This window comes from Syngnathoides biaculeatus, chromosome 6 (assembly GCF_019802595.1).
Source record: "Syngnathoides biaculeatus isolate LvHL_M chromosome 6, ASM1980259v1, whole genome shotgun sequence".
Lineage (NCBI taxonomy): Eukaryota > Metazoa > Chordata > Actinopteri > Syngnathiformes > Syngnathidae > Syngnathoides > Syngnathoides biaculeatus.
The window spans coordinates 15,944,275-15,961,519 of record NC_084645.1 but is presented as its reverse complement, the minus strand read 5'-3'; the positions used below and the strand labels follow the sequence as shown (position 1 = coordinate 15,961,519).

General features: G+C 41.8%; 1 protein-coding gene across 8 annotated transcripts; it reads right to left on the bottom strand.

Moving 5' to 3' along the window:
* Positions 1–648: 648 nt before the first annotated feature.
* On the bottom strand, positions 649–6,273 carry mterf2 (mitochondrial transcription termination factor 2). Of its 8 annotated transcripts, none has more exons than XM_061823466.1 (3): positions 6,086–6,235; positions 5,870–5,973; positions 649–5,055 (listed from the first exon to the last, which is right to left on the bottom strand). In XM_061823466.1, exon 3 carries the CDS (start codon positions 5,034–5,036, stop codon positions 3,909–3,911), a length of 1,128 nt encoding a protein of 375 aa, XP_061679450.1. In that variant the 5' UTR covers positions 5,037–5,055; positions 5,870–5,973; positions 6,086–6,235; the 3' UTR covers positions 649–3,908. The 8 variants fall into 8 exon arrangements, with proteins under 8 accessions (XP_061679450.1, XP_061679451.1, XP_061679452.1 ...); XM_061823467.1 differs by having other exon boundaries at positions 5,870–5,921; XM_061823468.1 differs by having other exon boundaries at positions 6,207–6,232.
* Between the last annotated feature and the right edge of the window lie 10,972 nt (positions 6,274–17,245).

Genomic DNA, 17,245 nt, shown 5'->3' with positions numbered 1-17,245 from the left:
AATATGTGTTTACAGTATTAATAAAATGTGCCATCAGTGAGCATTTATTTTAGTTGGTTGAGGGATTCTGTTCTCACAATTACAGGGACCAGAACAAGCGTGTCCTGTGGCCTGCCCCGAGATTATATTACCGCGACATCAGCACATGCACATTATTATTAATGATCGTTCTACGGACAGTTTTTTGAAAAACAATACAAGTATAAACCCAACAAACTATAAATATAGATCATTCCTAATATTCTGAGGATATGGGTTGCGGCAAATTGGTGGTGCACATTGTACATTGGTAGAAGGGTTTTCCAGAATTATTTTTAGGTCAACTTTGGGGGTGCGCAATATACTTCTGGGCACATTATACTCGAGAAATTACAGTACTTTATTTAATGTTAGCATTAGCTTGCTTGGCTACATAACATTTTGTTGACTGCTTGTGAGCCTTATCACTTTCAAAGTACATGAACATACCTAAAGCAATCTGTGAATGAACATCCCTTCCCGAGCAACAGTAATGACCACCGCACCCCCCCCCACACACACACAATAAATATGCAGAATTTATTATTGTCGCCATGGTAACAAGTGTAACCAGTGGCGTTTGATTTAACTAAATAAAGCACAATGTTTGTAAAAGATGAGATGTAGTGGTATGGGAATACAAGATTTTATTGCAGTAGTTTGACATAGTGCTATTGTGAGAGAGCAAATTTGACTTAGTCTGATCCAGGCATTACGTGTTATCTGTCCCACATGCCAACATTTAAAAAAAAAAACTAAATGACTTTTTTGGGGGGAAAGTCAAATATTTATACTACCAAGTCAAAAGACATGCAATCAAAAAAAAAAAAACAAGCAAACCATCTTTTGGATTCAAATATACTGTCCACAATTTCAACACAGAGTAACTGTCTTTTCTGGAGCTGATAAATGACATCGTTGATCGGATCGACGAATGACAAAGCCGATCAGCATAAAAAGATAATTATTCGACGATACCGATCAAGCCAATCTGATGGGCGTGGTCTAGTTTATACGTCTTAATGCTTTATAGTACATACATCATATATAAACACACAAACACACACAATAGAACCTCAAGTGCGTTTCACCACATCAGGAAGTCTGCAGCAGGTTAAATCGGTTTTTGTTCTGCGGTCGACTGAGGAGGTGTGTATTTTTATCAGTATTGGCAGAATATGAAATACAGCGAAATGAAAGAAGACAAAAAATGAGCTTGTCACCTTCTTCTTGTTCCCGCTTTAATCCCTGCCACTTTTGAGTGGTGCGTGTTGTAATGGAAAACCAATAGAGCCCAGGACAAGCCAAATGAGGCTGGGGGAGAACAGGGACATTCTGGAACTTGTAATGGCAAAGCAGCATAAAAGAGGTCGTCAATGGAGCCAATTGTCTGTTGCACTGAAGCTTTTTGGTGAGACCAATGCACCCATATTAGTGTACAGTACAAGAGAATTTTGTATTTTTTTGTGGCCTATAACACCCAGTACAGGTTATAGTTATGAATAAATGTAAAAACAAAGCATGCAATTGGTTGAAAGTTTCACATATCCATTACAGGAGTGCTTCCCAAACATCGTGCCAGGGCACATTAGTGTTCCGTGAGCGCTCTTAAGGTGTGCCGCGGGAAATTATCCAATTTTACGTAATTGCTCAAAAAAAAACATTTCCAAGAAACAATGTATCTTTATGCCTGTGAGGCACAGTGACAGTCAGAACAAAGATATGCTTTCTTTTAAATGGCAGGAAGTACATACAGTAATTAATCTATCCCTTTTTTGTGACATTTCCTTTTTCTGGTGTGCCGTGTGATTTTTCAATTATAAAATATGCACCTTGGCTCCATAAAGGTTGGGAATCACTGCATGACAGTAGCGTACATTATAGCCCTGAGAAATTGGTGTTCTAGTTCCAAATTCATTACTAAAGATTAACAACTTGCTCTCTCTCTCTCTCTCTTGATCCATTTGCTGAGCCGCTTATCCACACGAGGGTCACGGGAGTGCTGGAGTCTATCCCAGCTGTCATCGGGCAGGAGGGAGGCTTCACCCTGAACTGGTTGCCAGCCAATCACAGGGCACATGGAGACAGACAACAGTTGCACTCACAATCACACCAAGGCGCAGAGTCTCCAATGAATGGATGTTTTTGGGATGCGAGTGGCTGGATACCAATTCACGGTGTACACTGCATCCTGCCCAATGATAGCTGGGATAGGCTCTGGCATCCCTGCAACTCCCGTGAGGATAGGCGGCTCAGAAAATGGATGGATGGAGACATATATATGTTTATGTGTGTACTGTTGTACTGTGTATATTATATAAATATACAAATTATACATATATGTGTGCATGTATGTACATTCACATAAAAATTAAGGGTTTCTGTGTTCAAGTATAGAATACAGGAGTTTGATGTGTTCTACATTGAAATACAGTGAAGAAAATGAGTACTTGAACACCATGCTACATTGCAAGTTCTTCACTGAGAAATCATGGAGGGGTCTGAAATTTTCATCGTAGGTGCATGTCCACTGTGAGAGAGGTAATCTAAAAAGAAAAATCCAGAATTCACAATGTATGATTTTTTTTACGATTTATTTGTGTGATACAGCTGCAAATAAGTATTTGAACAACTGAGAAAACCAATGTTAATATTTGGTATTTTGGTATATTTGGCCTTTGTTTGCAATTACAGAGGTCAAACGTTTTCTGTAGTTATTCACCAGGTCTGCACACACTGTAGGAGGGATTTTGGCCCACTCCTCCACACAGATCTCTAGATCAGACAGGTTTCTGGGCTGTCGCTAAGAAACACGGAGTTTTAGCTCCCTCCAAAGATTTTCTATTGGGTTTAGGTCTGGAGACTGGCTAGGCCACGCCAGAACCTTGATGAGTCTTACGGAGCCACTCCTTGGTTTTCCTGGCTGTGTGCTTTGGGTTATTGTCATGTTGAAAGACCCAGCCACGACCAATCTTTAATGCTCTGACTGAGGTAAAGAGATTATTCCCCAAATTCTCACCCTACATGGCAGCGGTCATCCTCTCCTTAATGCAGTCGTCCTGTCCCATGTGTAGAAAAACACCCCCAAAGCATGATGCTACCACCCCCTTGCTTCACAGTAAGGGTGGTGTTCTTGGGATGGAACACATCATTCGCCTTCCTCCAAACACAGTTAGTGGCATTATGACCAAAAAGTTCCATTTTGGTCTCATCTGACCACAAAACCTTCTCTCATGACTCCTCTATCATCTAAATGGTCATTGGCAGACTCAAGACAAACTGTGATGGTTTAAGCAGGGGAACCTTCCGTGCCATGCATGATTTCAAACCATGACGTCTTAGTGTATTACCAACAGTCACCTGGGTCCCAGCTCTTTTCAGGTCATTGACCAAGTCCTGTCGTGTAGTCCTGGGCTGATTCATCACCTTTCTAAAGGTTTATTAAGACCCCACGAGGTCTTATCTTGTATGGGGCTCTACTCAGATTGAGAATGTACGTCATGTTTAGCTGAATGCAGAAGGGTTGCGTCAGGAAGGGCATCTGACGTAAAACTGTGCCAAAAAATATGCATTCATCTAAGATGACATGCTGTGGCAACCCCTAACAGGACAAGACGAAAGGAAAAGACACTGGACATGCACCTATGATGAAAATTTCAGACCGCTCCATGATTTCTAAGTGGAAGAACTCTGAAAACCACTAAGTGGACAGTGACTTTCAGAACAGAGGAAAAAAAAAAAAAACTCATCCAACTCCAGAACTTGTCTGCTGTTGAACCAATAACTTTCTGACTTTGTCAATCAAAGGCAGGTTTAGAAAGAACTTCTGAAACAGCTTTAACATTGGATCTGATTTAATTATACCTAATCTAGTGACGTTTAAATGTACGTCACTCATCTACTTTTAAAGGGGCCACAGGATTGAAAAGAGGTCTCTCTCTGCGAAACTGTAGTTTACCATAGCTCACCTCAAAGTCCTTCTTAGTACCAATCAGAACATCCAGACTAGAAGTTCTTACATCATAGCCACGTGAGTTCAGTCTCTGAATGCGATAATTAATTATTTGAGTTGTCAGTTCCAGCACAGTCGGATTTTGTGCAATTTGATGTATGCTGATCCCGGCGCTGAGGAGCCCCTGAAAGCGCTCAGCTAGAATATCTTTAGAGTAGTAAAGTAACGCAGGACAGCTAATGATGATATCTCGGAGCTCTGCATCAGAGCACCCCAAGGTGTCCCGGGAGAAGGTCAGGGTCCGGCACATGCTGTCTGGGTTGAGTTCAATAACAAAAGCCTTCAGTTTGGAGAGGAGGTAGAGGAGCTCCTCTGTCCTGAAGCCTTGGTCTTGCAGGAAGAGCATGTTTTGCCCGAGCACTTGGGGCGGTTTGAGGAGCACAAAGGGATTCTGGTTCAGCAACTTCTGAAGCCAGATCTTCATGTTGACCTTGTTTCCGCCAAGGTTCTGGTATGTTTGTTGGAGGGTGCGAACCATGTCCTTGTTCTGCTCTACTGGACAACTGAAGCTCTGTGGGGCACTGGCCATGAGCTTGGTAATCATTCGCTTATTGAGGTTTAGGCTCAGGAAGTAAGCTATGTTATTGCGCTGGTTTTCATGGTGACTTGAAGAGGTAAAGAAGGAGGCTGGGAATTTCTCTATGATACCAACCAGCTCTTTCTGATTGGGACACACTGACATCCAGAGCTCTTTCTGTGCAAGTGTTTGGTCTGGATTACAGAGCACTGCCTCAGGGTAAACTGTTAAGATCTGAGAAATGATGCTCCCCGAGGCACCCAAGTCCTTCAACAAATCTGCAACCTCCTTTGTATAGGTCGGATTCCGATGCAGGACCCAGCCTTTTAGCTTTCTCACCTTTTGGACGTCCACAGACAGAATATAGAGACCCTCCACGGTCTGTTGGTTCTCTAATGAGGTGAGTGTCCCACATGGTCTGAGGTTCGAAGGGAAATATTTCACGTGGTGGCACTGAAGGGAAAGTGATGCAGTGATGAGGCGCAACATTGATGGAAGTGTTGATCACCTAAAGAGAAGAGGAAACTTATTACTAGCCCATTTGTGACCCTTCATCAAACATTACATTATCCGAAGGCAATAGTACACATTTGAGTTGTCACAATTCATTATTGCATACACACGCACAAACCTATATTGTGTTTATATATATATATATATATATATATATATATATATATATATGCACATATTAAACTAGTGGCCAAACCCAAAGGAAGTATAAGGAAGTATAGGAAGTTCTTGTCTCTTTCCCACTATGTTCCGTTCAGAACAGGACTACATTTAAGCTTTTTTTTTTTTTTTTTTTTAAATAAACTAGTTGTCTGTGGGCGGCACTGTTTCGACCGTTGGCCTCAGAGTTCTGGGGACTGGGGTTCAAATCCTGGCCCCGCCTGTGAAGAGTTTGCATGTTCTACCTGTGCCTCCCAAATCCCAAAAACATGCATTAATTGGAGACTCTAAATTGCCCCTAGGTGTCACTGAGTGCGAACCCCAGTCCTCAGTGCTGTGGACCAGATGTACCAACCACCAGTCAACCAATGCGTCACCTCTTTGCCCATTATTCATTCTTTATTTTTAGGATTTTTTATAAGTGGAATCAGAATTTCATTGCTCAGTGCTATCGTCTTTTCCCCTACATGTCTTGAATTCTCCTGGAAACGATATGTTGTAAGAGTTGTTGATGTTCATTGAGAAATTCTGTAAATGGAGGACTACCATGTAACTTTAGATAGCTGTGTGAAATTCAACCTATCACATTAAAAATTATAAAATACATGTGGGTCTATATTTATTGCACAGATGAATGGGAAATTATGTACCTCATTTTTGTCAGGAAGTTTTCGTTTGTTTCCCTCGTTCACTCTCCCGACACTACAGTTTATGAGGGCGAATGTGAAGAACAAACTTTGTTTTGTTTTTGTTTCTATAATTACAATATTTTCACATGAGAGATGTAGCAGAGAAAATCACTTCAGGTCATTAATTCACAACGAAACGTCACATTTTACACGATATAATCAGCACAAGTAACTCACAGCTTAATGGTAAAAGACAACGGGGTGACCAAACAATAAGATTCTTGTCGCTGCAAAATTCGCGATTACGAGTGTCAAACAAATACAGCCGTACATTATAAAACTCGGCAGCAGACATTACCTACAGCTACGGTGAATGGATGTGACGTTTTGTTATCAAATGTGTTCTTCTTCTGCCTCGTGTTATTGGCATATTGAATGCCACAGCGACATTTACAGGAAACAACGAGTTCTGCGCCCGACATGACGTGACTCTACTTCAGGTAACTCAATGTTTTGAAAACAAACAAAAAAAAAAAAAAAATACAGTTTCCAAGCATTTAAAACAATGAGAAAGGATACAAGTAAAATTCAAGAAAAAGAGTACAGTGCAATAAATATCTTTTAAAAGTGAAAATGTTCCAAAAAGCATGCAAAAAACTTTTATTTTTGTCACCTGGACTTAAAAACACTCACACTTGGGACTGACGTCACTTTCGTTGACAACCTTTTTCATTTGTGTGCAGCATAATAGCTAAATGCTGCTTCATTTGCTTGCTTTGGATTCTGCGCTCCACTATTTGACCTCAGTCTGTGGATTTCAGAGCTCAATTGGGTTTATATTCCATCAGCATTTCTTTCGTGTATTCAAGGCCCATTTAGTGAATTATTGACCAGTAGCAGAACACTCTATTGTAATCTATTATAAAGCTGAGAGGAGCCTGTGTACAGACTATGTATGCTCTGACCTGCTACCTACCCACCTACTGATGTACAACTACAATTCCCATCACAATTGACACTTGACACAGATTATCGCACCCCGAATAAGTTTAGACTGCTTAAATTTCTTGAATTCTCTTTGACGTTTGCACAGTGGTCACAGTACCAAAGTATTGCTCCAGTCGTCATTTAAAACTGCTCTAAATTGCTAGAAGACTCTGCATCATTTGCACAATTGTCCAAAAAATGTACAGGATAAGCATAACTACATTGCTAATAACTTTGCATTGCTCAGTGACTCTTGACAGTGTGTTTTTATGTGGCCAAAATGTTTTCTGTCAAACGGCTGTTTGTTGTCATACCAAAGCGGCTCCAACTACCAGAGACAAATTAGGTCAAGAATAAAATCAAGACAAGTATTCCACGCTCCCAGGCAATGTCCTGTGCCTGGCTAATGGTACAATAAGTCTGCTCCAGACCCTAGTATGGATCAGTAGTATAAAAAAAAGTAGTAGTTGTAGAAGTGTTTTAATTGGCAATATTATAATGGAAATTTTTATTAGTATTGATTTGTTCATTGATCTTGTTGAATTATTTGTGTTTTATTTGTATTTTGTTGTACTTAGTGTTGTAAAGAGAACTGAGGCTCCACATCATCTAGAATTTTCCTTTATGCAGTTGGGTTTTTCTGTCATAGCAGTCCATTTCTCTTACTTCTCTTTCTCCTCCTTGGTCTTCTATTTCCCAATCGTTTATTGAAGTTGCTACGTGAACAGCACTGTATTAGCGAAACAATTTATCTCGCAAACAGCAGTTGGTGCATATGACGCATGTATGTCCATGAATAGACTCTGGCTAATCAGCCCTGGGTTGAATTGCTGTGAACGCATGTAGAGTTTTCTCACAGTTGGTGCTTGATCATGATGCTTGATCACCAGCTCTGCAAGCTGTTCCCTCAGCAGCACAGCAGCCGCTGCTGAGTCGGAAGCTGACTTCATTATGTACGAGTAAACAGCTGAACTACCTGGAAAGAAAACAGGTCAGTGCTCCTTTTTTATAAAAGGCCTGAAATGTAAAGAGACTCGGGTTGGCCGCACAGATATGCTGTTTCAATAAAGCCAGCACCAAGATGCACAGTATAGTTCATTTGTACAATTTATTCAGTGGGTATTAATAAGGGGAGCCAAGTTTCTTACCGGGACAAAGCAACATGAAAGTGTTTTCCTTTCTCCTCCCATTTGCAATCAAACTGTCAACAGAGATGCCGCTCTTGCTCTGCTTGGAAAAGTATCTTACAACACAAGCAAGACCGTGGAAACAAATTCATCCATCCATTTTTCTATAATTCTTATCCACATTAGGGTCGATGATGAGTGGGAGCTCATTTCAAAGTTATATCCTGGCCTGTCGCCATATGGCAAACACAAACACTTTACAAACTTTACACTTTACAAATGTACAGGTATATGGGCAATTTGAAATCTAACATGGACATCCGACATGCATGGTTTGGAACCCATAGAGGGAGCTTTCGCACAAGAAGGCCTCAGTTGAGATTCAACCCCGAAACTCTTAACTGTGAGTCACACATGCGAACCACGAGGAGCCGTCCTAAACAAAAGTGCTTCACTCTCATTAGAGTAGAGCCTCTTACACTAAAATCTTTACATTCTCTGCTAGAGAAAACTTTATTGCACTCTCATATGCTATGTTTAATTGGTCCAAGATGTCAAACAGACATGTTTTGTTATTGTTGTTTCAGTTTAGCAAAAAAAATTTAAACCTACAACCGATAATATGAACCCTGGAACAAGCACCATAGTTCCTTCTTTAGTAATGTTTTTGTTTTGCAAAGTAAAAACATTTACTGTATATACCCTTGCAATAAAAGAAATTATATTTTAGTCTCGTAGTCATCTAGTTTCATTCATCTACTAATGAAGGTAGTCATAAGTCTTCTGCTCTCCTAGTATATGGTACAATACGAACAACATGAAACGTCTGTCATTCATTGTTTCAACATTAATTAATCTGTCCTCTTTGTTGTGTGATCCTATAAAAACTTTTCAAAACGTGGCACTGTAACAACTCTGTGGGTTCAACCTGTTGTTCAGGGTTGGACTCGACAAAAGAAGACACCAATTCACCCTGCTAAATTGTATGACTTGAATTGTGAGAGTTTAAAAAGCAAATGAACTGTTAACAATGACATGCGAACTGTACTTGACTATAAAATATATTTGTTATTTAGTCATCCATCGTGGCCTGGATGTACATGTACTGTATGCTGGTATTTCCAAGATAGAATACAGTAATTGGTTGTTTCAGACGTTTTCATCATTCACAGACTTTCAATACCGCTTATCCTCACTTGGGTTGCAGGTGTCCTGGAGCCTATGCCAGCTATCTTTGGGCGAGAGGTGGGGTACAACCGGAACTGGTTGCCGGCCAATCGCAGCCCACAAAAAACAAACAACCATTTGTACTCACATTCATACCTATTGTCAATTTCATGTCATCACCTAACCTACTATACATGATTTTGGGATGTGGGGGGAAAAACCCGCACGGACAGGGAAATGCAACCTCCACACAGGTAAGGCAGTATTTAAACCTGTGTCCTCAAATCTGCAAGGCAGATGTGGTAACGAGTCACACACCATCTCGCCTCGGATGTTTTGACTAAAAAATTAAAAAAGAGTGTGTGTCTGTGTCCAGAAGGTCATACGTAGTCAGGTCAAGGACTCTATACTTTGTCTAATGGGTAATTTGTAGTGATTTCTGTATTTTACCTAACATTCCAGGATATTTCCTCATTTTTTTGTTTTTGTTTTTTTTTTTTTTTTTAGGACTGTGTGAACTTAAGAAAGGGTCCTTCCCACAATGCAGGGTCTGCTCAGGTAACACAACGATGATTTAAAATCAAGGCATGTGTGTGTGTTTATGCACACACGCATGCAAGCACGTGTACGTGCCTATTTCCTTCTGCATTCCACCATTTGTGTTTGCGCACAGGTAAGCTCAGCGGCCAACTGTCGGGGAAGAATGTTGAATAGGAGGAAACTGATATTTTCCCCGGAGGCGGGACTCAAGTGACAAATGTAAGTAAAAGCTTGGTAGCAGGTTAACAGTCGCCACAAATCTCACACTGTGACAAACAGCGCGTGAAACAACATGTTTCTCTTTGGATTCCTCCAGGTTTCTTTTTTATTCCTCCTTCCTCATGTGCACAGTGAGGATCCAGAGCCTGCGATCAGAGCAGTTGACGCCACCATCGAGTTGGGCTATTGTTTTGGAGTAGACTATATCGTTGTTTATAGGTGTGGGCCAGAGGGTGACCAACTGCTCGGCAACTCTTCGGATGACAGTGAGCCCGTTGCACCTCCTGCTCACCTGCGGGGTCGCGTCCACATCAACAATCGTAATCATCTGCTCGGGCTTCAGATCCGTCACCTCACACACTTGGACTCCGGAATTTATAGAAGGGAGTGCTGGAAGAATCAAACACGAGTCAGCCAACACTCACAGCTGCTCACCGTGTGCGATGAGGAGATGGAGTACAAAAAGGTCATTGCAGATGAAAGAGGTGGCCAGACTGAGCTGGCATGTAACAGCACTTCCGCAGTCACGAAGGGGATGTCTGTGCGCTGGTACTATGATGTACAGGAGTCAACCAGACTCAAGCTCTTCCTAGATACCAGCGTATCCCTGGACCCACTGGTGAAGGAGCTACAGGGTGCTGTGACGATCAAAGACAATGGGACATTGCTCTTACTGGACAACACCTTGCTGAAGCAAAAACAGCAGTTTTTCTGCGTGGTTACCAATAGATCAGAGTGTCGCAGTTTTCAGAACATGTACCAACCTGTTCACAGTGAACGGAGAGCAATCTTTGCCTCTGTGGGGGACAGAGTGGAACTGATTTGTCCCTTTGAAAGTAATAACCAGCAATGGGAGACACCTCTGGGGAACATAAATGTTAGCAGCGCGAGGAACAATCACATGTACGTATCAGACAAGCACAATGATTACTCACTGGTGATTCCTGTAGTTTCTAATGAACACAGTGGCGAGTATTCATGCGTCGCAGCTACACTTGACCTGCAGTACTCACTATCTCTTTGCCCTCAACGGCAACCCAAGGAAAAAATATGTTCTGAGGGGGCTAACATCTTGCTGGAATGTGACGTTGACCAAGAGGATCCCAAGAGGGTGCTTTGGTTCCGCCAAGACTCATCAGGCGATCATAAACTCATACTTGACTCCAGTGATGAAACTGTAGAAGTCCCGGAGGATCTGCGAGGCAGGATGTCTCTGTCACAAGGCCAATTCTCACTGACACTCTCTAATGTTGAGATAAAAGATCGAGTCTTTTACTGGTGTGTTGCGTTAGGAGATACAGACCCAGTGGACTATGACTATGATTACATAGAAGATTATGATGAGGAAAACACCAAAGATGGTGATGGACAATACTGGTATGAAACACCTAGATGCATATTTAAACAGGAAAACAGATTGATTTTGGTAGAAAAAACTTCCAGCACTTCTGAGTACGTCATCGGGGCTGTGGTGATGGTGCTGGTAGTGGTTGGACTGATTGTTGCTGTGATTGTAATGAAGAGGACAAAAAATATGCAGAAGAACCAAGTGACATCACGGTCCAGACAAATAACAAACAAGGACATCAAATTGAGCATAGATCCTGAGTGTACTGAAAAATTGAATCCTACATGAAGGTTTTTTTTTTTAAGGTGTTCAGTAAATGCTTGACTTTGCTATGAAACATTTGGCTTTTTTAATGATAACTTCAGAAACCATATTATACATCCATGTTTCCTGTTCAATCATATGTGAAAGAGGGTATTGAGCTTGTGACTGAAAATATTTGTTTCCTTCTTTTCATTATGTATCATCATTGTGTTTTCATGAGAAGGTGGTGGCCAGGAATTTTTGTATTTTCAATAATTCTAAAAAAATAACAATAAAAAATTATATAAAAAGCTCAAACTTGTTTATCTCCACTGTCTTAAACACTATGGTACATATGTGTTACATTGCCCAAAACATTTTGGCACTACAGTGTCACTTAAGACTGAAAGAAACCGGTTAGACCGCTCTTCTGTCATCTGGTTCAGTGCTGTTAAAAAAATCAAACTACTTACTCAATTCAAAGTGGGAAGGGACGCTATGCACTGCACGACTTAAGAAGATTTTTCAGTATTTGGGTGCATTTCCTCACAGGGGTCCCGGGAGTTCAGGAGCCTATCCAAGGTATCTTCGGGTGGGAGGCGGGGTACACCTTGAACTGGTTTCCAGCCAATTGCAGGGCACACATAAACCAACAACCATGAGCACTCACATTCACACCTAAGGGTAATTTGTAGTCCTCAATGAACCTACGTGAGGAAACCCACGCAGGAACAGAGAGAACATGCAAACTCCACACAGGCGGGGCCGGGATCTGAACACCGGTCCTCAGAACCGCGAGGCTAATGATATAACCATATTAGATATCAGGAGTGCATATTTGGATAATTTAATCACTATCACTACTTCTTCTTCTTCTTTTCCTTTCGCCTTGTCCCGTTAGGGGTCACCACAGTGTGTCATCTTTTTCTATCGTAGTCTGTCTCCTGCATCTTCCTCTCTAACCCCAACTGCCATCATGTCTTCCCTCACAACATCCATCAACCTTCTCTTTGGTCTTCTTCTTCTTTGCTCTTTTCCCTGGCAGCTCCATCCTCAGCACCCTTCTACCAATATATTCATTCTCTCGCCTCTGAACATGTCCAAACCATCGAAGTCTGCTCTCTCGAACCTTGTCTCCGAAACATCCAATTTTGGCTGTCCCTCTAATGAGCTCATTCCTAATCTAATCCAACCTGCTCACTCCGAGCGAGAACCTCAACATCTTCATTTCTGCTACCACCAGTTCTGATTCCTGTTGTTTCTTCAGTGCCACTGTCTCTAATCTGTACATCATGGCCGGCCTCACCACTGTTTTGTAAACTTTGCCCTTCATCGTTGCAGAGACTCTTCTGTCACCTAGAACACAAGACACCTTCCGCCAGCTGTTCCAACCTGTTTGGACCCGTTTCTTCACTTCCTTACCACACTCACCATTGCTCTAGATTGTTGACCCTAAATATTGGAAGTTGTCCACCCGTGCTATCTCTTCTCCCTTTAGCCTCACTCTTCCCGCTCTACTCCTCTCATTCACGCACATATATTCTGTTTTACTTCGGCTAAAATCATTTCTCTCCTTTCCAGTGCATGTCTCCATCTTTCTAATTGTTCCTCCGTCTGTTCCTTGGTTTCACTGGAGATCACAATATCCTCTGCAAACATCATGGTCCAAGGGGATCCCAGTCTAACCTCGTCTGTCAGCCTATCCATTACTACTGCAAACAGGAAGGGGCTCAGAGCTGATTCCTGATGCAGTCCCACCTCCACCTTAAATTCTTCTGACACACCAATGGCACATCTCACCACTGTTCTGCTGGCCTCATACATGTCCTGTACTATTTCAACATACTTCTCTGCCACACCAGACTTGTGCATACAGTACCACAGTTCCTCTCTTGGTACTCTGTCATGGGCTTTCTCTAGGTCTACAAAGATACAATGTATCTCCTTCTGACCTTCTCTGTACTTTTCCACTAGCATCCTCAAGGCAAATAATGCATCTGTGGTACTCTTTCTAGGCATGAAACCATACTGTTGCTCGCAGATACTTACTTCTGTCCTGAGTCGAGCCTCCACTACTCTTTCCCATAACTTCATTGTGCGGCTCATCAACTTTATTCCTCTATAATTCCCATAGCTCTGAACATCGCATTTGTTCTTAAAAATGGGAACTAGTACACTTTTCTTCCATTCTTCAGGCATATTTTCGCCCGCTAGTACTCTGTTGAATAAGTTGTTCAAAAACTCCACAGCCATCTCTCCAAATTGCTTCCATACCTACACCGGTATGTCATAAGGACCAACTGCCTTTCCATTTTTCATCCTTAGTTCAAATGTAACACAAGCATATATATTTTTTTCATATTTCAGTTCCCTTTCATAATTTCCTTGAAAAGCTGATGGTGTTGAGAGAGCAAATGAGATGTACAGTTGTTTCACCGTTTTTTTACTGAAGGACACAGATGTTATGCAGTTAGATATTCCTCTAAGTTCTACAATTATATACAGCCATTTTTTTCCTACATGAACTTCTGTAGAACAAAGTTCAGTTCACCATTCCGAAAATGCACTACTTCAGGTCCTAGTTCATGATAAAAATTTTTCTAACTAAGTTAACCGTTCAAAAAAAAAAATATTGGTCAAACATTTTATCTTTAGGGCGGCACAGTGGATCAGCTGGAAAGCGTTGGCCTCACAGTTCCGAGGTCCCGGGTTCAATCCTAGACCGCCGGGTGTGGAGTTTGCATGTTCTCTCCGTGCCTGCATGGGTTTTCTCCGGGCGCTCCAGTTTCCTCCCACATCCCAAAAACATGCAACATTGATTGGACTCTCTAAATTGCCCCTATAGGTGTGACTGTGAGTGCGACTGTTGTATGTCTCCGTGTTCCCTGCGATTGGCTGGCAACCAGTTCAGGGTGTACCCCCCGTCCTGCCCGATGACAGCTTGGATAGGCTCCAGCACTCCCCGCAACCCTTGTGAGGATAAGCAGCCAAGAAAATGGATGGATGCACTTACTGTATTACAAAACAACCAAAGAACACATTTTCTCCCACGGGTGCACAAGCTGCTGGGAGGTGCTTGCCGAATGTAAACATGCATGCCGGTTGCCAAATAAAGTGTTCATATTTGACACCTGAAGGCTTTTATTTAATTTGTTCAGGAGGGAGTTTTCCTGGAAGTCCCTTCAACAATACGTGGCACTCTTGAATGCAAATGAACTCCATTCCAAAAAGTTCAGAGACGCCAGAATGGACATGTTTTCAATAGCATACATCTGGTTGAAATGACCCAAGTTCATGTGCAACACTGTTTACCCCATACAATAAAGTACTATGAAGTGATTTTACAGACATTAACTATGGTTTCCTTTGCTACATGGTAATTTCGCACAGTATATTTTGTAGCAAAGGCTGTGTGACTACCAGCATGTTTTGCACCACGAAATGTTAAACTGTTCCCATGATACTGCCATAATAATCCTAAAAAAACAAACTGAAGTGTATCTGCAACTTTTGTACAATCGACATTGTCCCAGATTATCAAAAGACTGGTCACTTTAAACTGCATACATTTTTTAAATCTTAAGTCCCTTTGTGGAATGATTATTATTCACCCATCCATCTTCTACTCTTGCTGGGCTATTGCTCTATTTGGCATTCTAACTCCTCTAAATGCGAGAGGACTCTGCATGCTTTTGCACAATGGTAAAAAAAAAAAAAAAGTGCACTGTCATCGCCAAATTACTAACAACCTTTATTTCTACGTGACTGTTATTGCAATGTCTTTATCTCTCAAAGATATCCACCCATCCATCCAACATCTGAGCTGCTTATCCTCACAAGAGTCCCAGGAGTGCTGGTGCCTACCCCAGTTACCTTCGGGCAGGGCTGAACAGGTTGGGAACCAATCGCAGGGCAGATAGAAACAAATAACCATTCACACCCACAATCATACCTCGGGTAAATTTAGAGTCTCCAATTAATGTTCCATGTTTTGGGGATGTGGGAGGAAAACGGAGTCCCCAGAGAAAACCCACAGAGGCACGGGGACAACATGCAAACTCCACACAGGCGGGGCCGGAATTTGAACTCCAGTCCTCAGAATTGCAAGCTAGATGCGCTAACCAGCCTAACTCTCTCTCTAACCACTGGTTACTGTAAATTAGAGTTTGCAGTAACTCATTGGCAACTCTGATGATATTGTAAAAAGCCGATGAAATGTCTAAGAGTGTAGTAAAAGTGTACAACTAATACGAGTATTTTAGTGTCCAATTCCTACAGCAGAGCTGTTTTAGAATTGGATTTTGTGTGTGTTTGATTTCACTGTCCCATTTAAAGTCCAATGCAAAAAAGGAAAATTCATTCAGAAAATAACTCTCTGGGAAATTCTCTGAGTAGTTAACGACACTAATCTCAAACCATCCCTCGCTCAAATGGGCCTGCAAAGCATTTGGCAACTCCGTTACATGCGAGTCAGACCAGTAACGCTATAAGTGTCCCTTTTGCAAAGAAACAATACACAAATGTGTACTTCCTGGGCCTTTTCAAAAATCTTTATCCACATTCCACTGTTGTACAGTGAAGAAAATAAGTATTTGAACACCCTGCTATATTGCAACTTATCCCACTTAGAAATCATGGAGGGTTCTGAAATTTTTATTGTAGGTGCATGTCCACTGTGAGAGAATCTAAAAAGAAAAATCCAGAAATTAAAATTATTGATTTTTTAAACAATTTATTTGTGTGATACAGCTACAAGTATTTGAACACACTGCAGCAGGGATTTTGGCCCACTCCACCACACAGATCTTCTCTACATTAGACAGGTGTCTGGGCTGTCGCTGAAAAACACGGAGTTTTAACTCCCTCCAAACATTTTCTATTGGGTTTAGGTGTGGAGACTGGCTCAGCCACGCCAGAACCTTGATATGCTTCCTCTGGAGCCACTCCCTTGGTTTTCCTGGGTGTGTGCTTCGGATCATTGTCATATTGAAAGTCCCAGCCACGACCCATCTTCAATGCTCTGACTGAGGGAAAGAGGTTGTTCCCCAAAATCTCACAATACATCAGGGCGGTCATCCTCTCCTTAATACAGTGCAGTTGTCCTGTCCCATGTGCAGAAAAAAAACACCCCAAAGCATGATGCTGCTACCACCCCCATGCTTCACAGTAGGGATGGTGTACTTGGGATGGAACTCATCATTCGTCTTCCTCCAAATAGAGTTAGTGGAATTATGACCAAAAACTTCAATTTTGGTCTCATCTGACCACAAAACATTCTCCCACGACTCCTCTGTATCATCCAAATGGTCATTGGCAAACTTAAGATGGGCCTTGACATGTGCTGGTTTAAGCACGGGAACCTTCCATGCAATGCATGATTTCAAACCATGACGTCTTAGTGTATTACCAACAGTCACCTTGGTCCCAGCTCTTTTCAGGTCATTGACCAAGTCCTGTCGTGTAGTCCTGGGCTGATTCCTCACCTTTCTAAGGATCATTTAGACCCGACCAGGTGATATCTTGCATGAGGCTCCACTCCGATTGAGATTGACCGTCATGTTTAGCTCCTTCCATTTTCTAATGATTGCTCCAACAGTGGACCTTTTTTCATCAAGCTGCTTGGCAATTTCTCCATAGCCATTTGTGGAGTTGTACAATTTTGTCTCTGGTGTCTTTGGACAGCTCTTTGGTCTTGCATGTGGCACAAGTTTGAGTCTTACTGATTGTTTGGGGTGGACAGGTGTTTTTATGGATCTGATTCAGGAT

What these genes read in the sequence shown, in the direction of transcription:
- mterf2 (XM_061823472.1), bottom strand. Translation starts at nt 5,036, where the DNA reads ATGTTGCGCCTCATCACTGCATCACTTTCCCTTCAGTGCCACCACGTG.